General features: G+C 43.9%; 1 protein-coding gene across 1 annotated transcript; it reads left to right on the top strand.

Moving 5' to 3' along the window:
* The first annotated feature begins 379 nt into the window (after nt 1-379).
* LOC108779249 (uncharacterized) lies at nt 380-1,961 on the top strand. Its single transcript, XM_018546624.1, has 2 exons — nt 380-424; nt 1,026-1,961. The coding sequence occupies exons 1-2, from the start codon at nt 380-382 to the stop codon at nt 1,278-1,280; spliced, it is 300 nt and encodes a 99-aa protein (XP_018402126.1). The 3' UTR covers nt 1,281-1,961.
* Nucleotides 1,962-2,506: the final 545 nt, after the last annotated feature.

The raw sequence follows: 2,506 nt of genomic DNA on the forward strand, positions 1-2,506 counted from the left end.
GTGCCTAGAGCACGCCACTCCGGAAGTCTTCTCCGTGATCACGACGAGGGGGTTGCGACGTAGGAGATGCCGCGGTCTCGGGTGGCTCGGGGATGATCGTGTGGGATCGGAGTACAGGACGTCGGTCGGGGTCATAAATGGGGAGGCGCGGCGTTCCGGAGCGGTATTTCGTCGCGTGACGCTGTTGCGTTCGCATCGATCCGCAACGAACGGCGCGAACGTAGGCGGACTGTAAGGGCGCGGATAAGAGAGGAGCACACGAGCCGAAAATCAATCCCGGCCCGTATCAGGTTCTCGTGCTCGCGGCACCGAAGAGAGTTGTTTCCTTACGAGACGGCGAGAGGGTAACGACGACGTGCGCGGACGAAAATCGGCCGCAATGCTGAAAAAGTTCCTCGGCAAATCCGGCCGCAGGATTCTGCGGGTAAGTGAGATATATATGGTCTCCGTTTTTTTTTTTTTTTTTTAACGAGACGTTCGATGAATGTTTTTGTTCAACGGATGTTCGACTTTTTCAATGTATCGCTCGTTTCCTCGATCGTTGCATGTTTCGTGGTACGATCTAATTTCCACCCCGTAAATGCGGCAATTGTTGAATCTAAATGTACACCGTGTATACCGGTCTCCGTTCGACGGACTACTCCAGTTTTGCTTTGCTTCGGGTAGCTTGAACGCTGAATGTTATCTATCCCACCCTCGTGATGTTCCATGTGAGATTTTAGCGGCACACACGTTGTGAAAGATTAATTTGCATGGTGCTGTTTACGTCATTCCGCCTGAGCGTGAAATTTTCCCGCGTGACGGTCAATTATTACGGATCGATGTTCTTAAGTGTTGTGACGTGTTGATGATGGATAACTCTATCGTGTAACTATAGTTTTATCAGCTATACGTAACTCCGTGACGACCTTTTTCGCAACGAGGTGCCCTTTCTTTTTTTTCTTTCGTCTTTCTTTTCCTCCCTCTTGTTTCTTTTTCTTTTCATTCGTGGTTCATCAGAGCGACGTACGCTTTCTCTTTTGTAGGCAATTAAGAAACTGTCCACCAAAAGCCGTAAGGCCAAAGGGTCGCATAATCCCAGCTCTTGGCATACAGCCATTCCGGATCTCGAAACGACCTCGCTCTCGTGGTCCCTGCCGTCCCTGGACGCCAAAAGCATCGACACGTATATGACGTACGTGGCCGAGAATCAGGAGGACTGCACGTCGAACTGTTGTTGCTGCGACGAATACGAGGAGAACCAAAGGAACGAGAACAGGGAGAACGAGATGATAATCTAACGTTCGTGCCTCTAGATGACACGGACCGGCGTCCTGATTCTCCTCCCCCGGCTCGTTTGTTTCGCGATCGAAATTCGCCGGCGATCATCCCCGAGAGAGTGGAAATGAATCGTACGTGCGCGCCACTCGATACGAATATTTAACCCTTAACTGGTGAGTACGAGTACTCGTCCGGCATTTTTTTTCCCTTCTTTTTTTTCAAAGAGTCTTGCAATAGCCAGTGCAATAGCTGTACCAAAGAGAATATTTATCGGGAACCTGTAACTGGTTAAGGGTTAATTACGATCCCTCCGTAATCCGTGCCACTCGCAACACATACACGCAACATACAGAAAGAACAGTTTTGTTGAAGTATGTAAAAATTTAGTGTGTTAAACACAAATCTGAAGATAATATTTTGATTTACTAAAATAGTTATGTAAAATACTCAAGCTAGTTGCTAGAGTGTTAAAACTGGTGGTTAAGGGTTAATCACGTTCCCTCCGTAATCCGTGCCACGTCATAACACATACACACAAACGTACAGAAAGACCAGTTTTGTTGAAGTATGTAAAAATTTAGCTAATCACAAATTTGAAAATAATTTTGTTGGTCTATCAAAATAATTACGTAAAACACTCAAGCTATAGTTGCTAGAGCGTCGAAATTTTTCGCAGTATAGATTTACTCCAGCAATATTGCACCACCATTTGCAATATATCTCAGCAATATTGTAATAACATCATGACTTTCTAGCAATTACTGCAATATATATATTGCAATAATATATCTAATATTATAGCATTGAGACATGAAGCATTGTTTTGGACAGTTTCTAATTTTTTAAATGAAAACTTTATAATTATTTTAATGATCCGATAAAATTAATTCTAGATTTTTATCTGCCTAAATTGTTAGATATTTCAGCAAACTTGTGCATGTACAAATGCATACAAAACAAATACATACGAGCGCTTTTACGCGCTTCTTTATTTTTTGATCGATACATGTCGCACGTTGAAAAAAATGAAAAATGCTCTGTGGCTGGACCTCGGATTATATTATAGCCGTATATTTCGATTCCCTTGGCGTATCATCGAGAGATAAGAGCGCGGAGAAGAGAACGTTTTATTTCCGATTAGTCTTCCAGTCTAGATTTATTTTTTAGCGCCGACTTGTATTATTCAGCGAGGGTCTCGTATCGGAGAACACACTCCACGGCTGACGCTCGCTTCGATCTCATTTAA

This window comes from Cyphomyrmex costatus, unplaced genomic scaffold (assembly GCF_001594065.2).
Source record: "Cyphomyrmex costatus isolate MS0001 unplaced genomic scaffold, Ccosl1.0 scaffold567, whole genome shotgun sequence".
Taxonomy (NCBI): Eukaryota; Metazoa; Arthropoda; class Insecta; order Hymenoptera; family Formicidae; genus Cyphomyrmex; species Cyphomyrmex costatus.

Bases quoted from the DNA above. Each gene is read 5' to 3' on its own strand.
- LOC108779249 (XM_018546624.1), top strand. From the start codon at position 380: ATGCTGAAAAAGTTCCTCGGCAAATCCGGCCGCAGGATTCTGCGG. The intron at 425-1,025 runs GTAAGTGAGATA...TCTCTTTTGTAG, and splicing joins CCGGCCGCAGGATTCTGCGG to GCAATTAAGAAACTGTCCAC.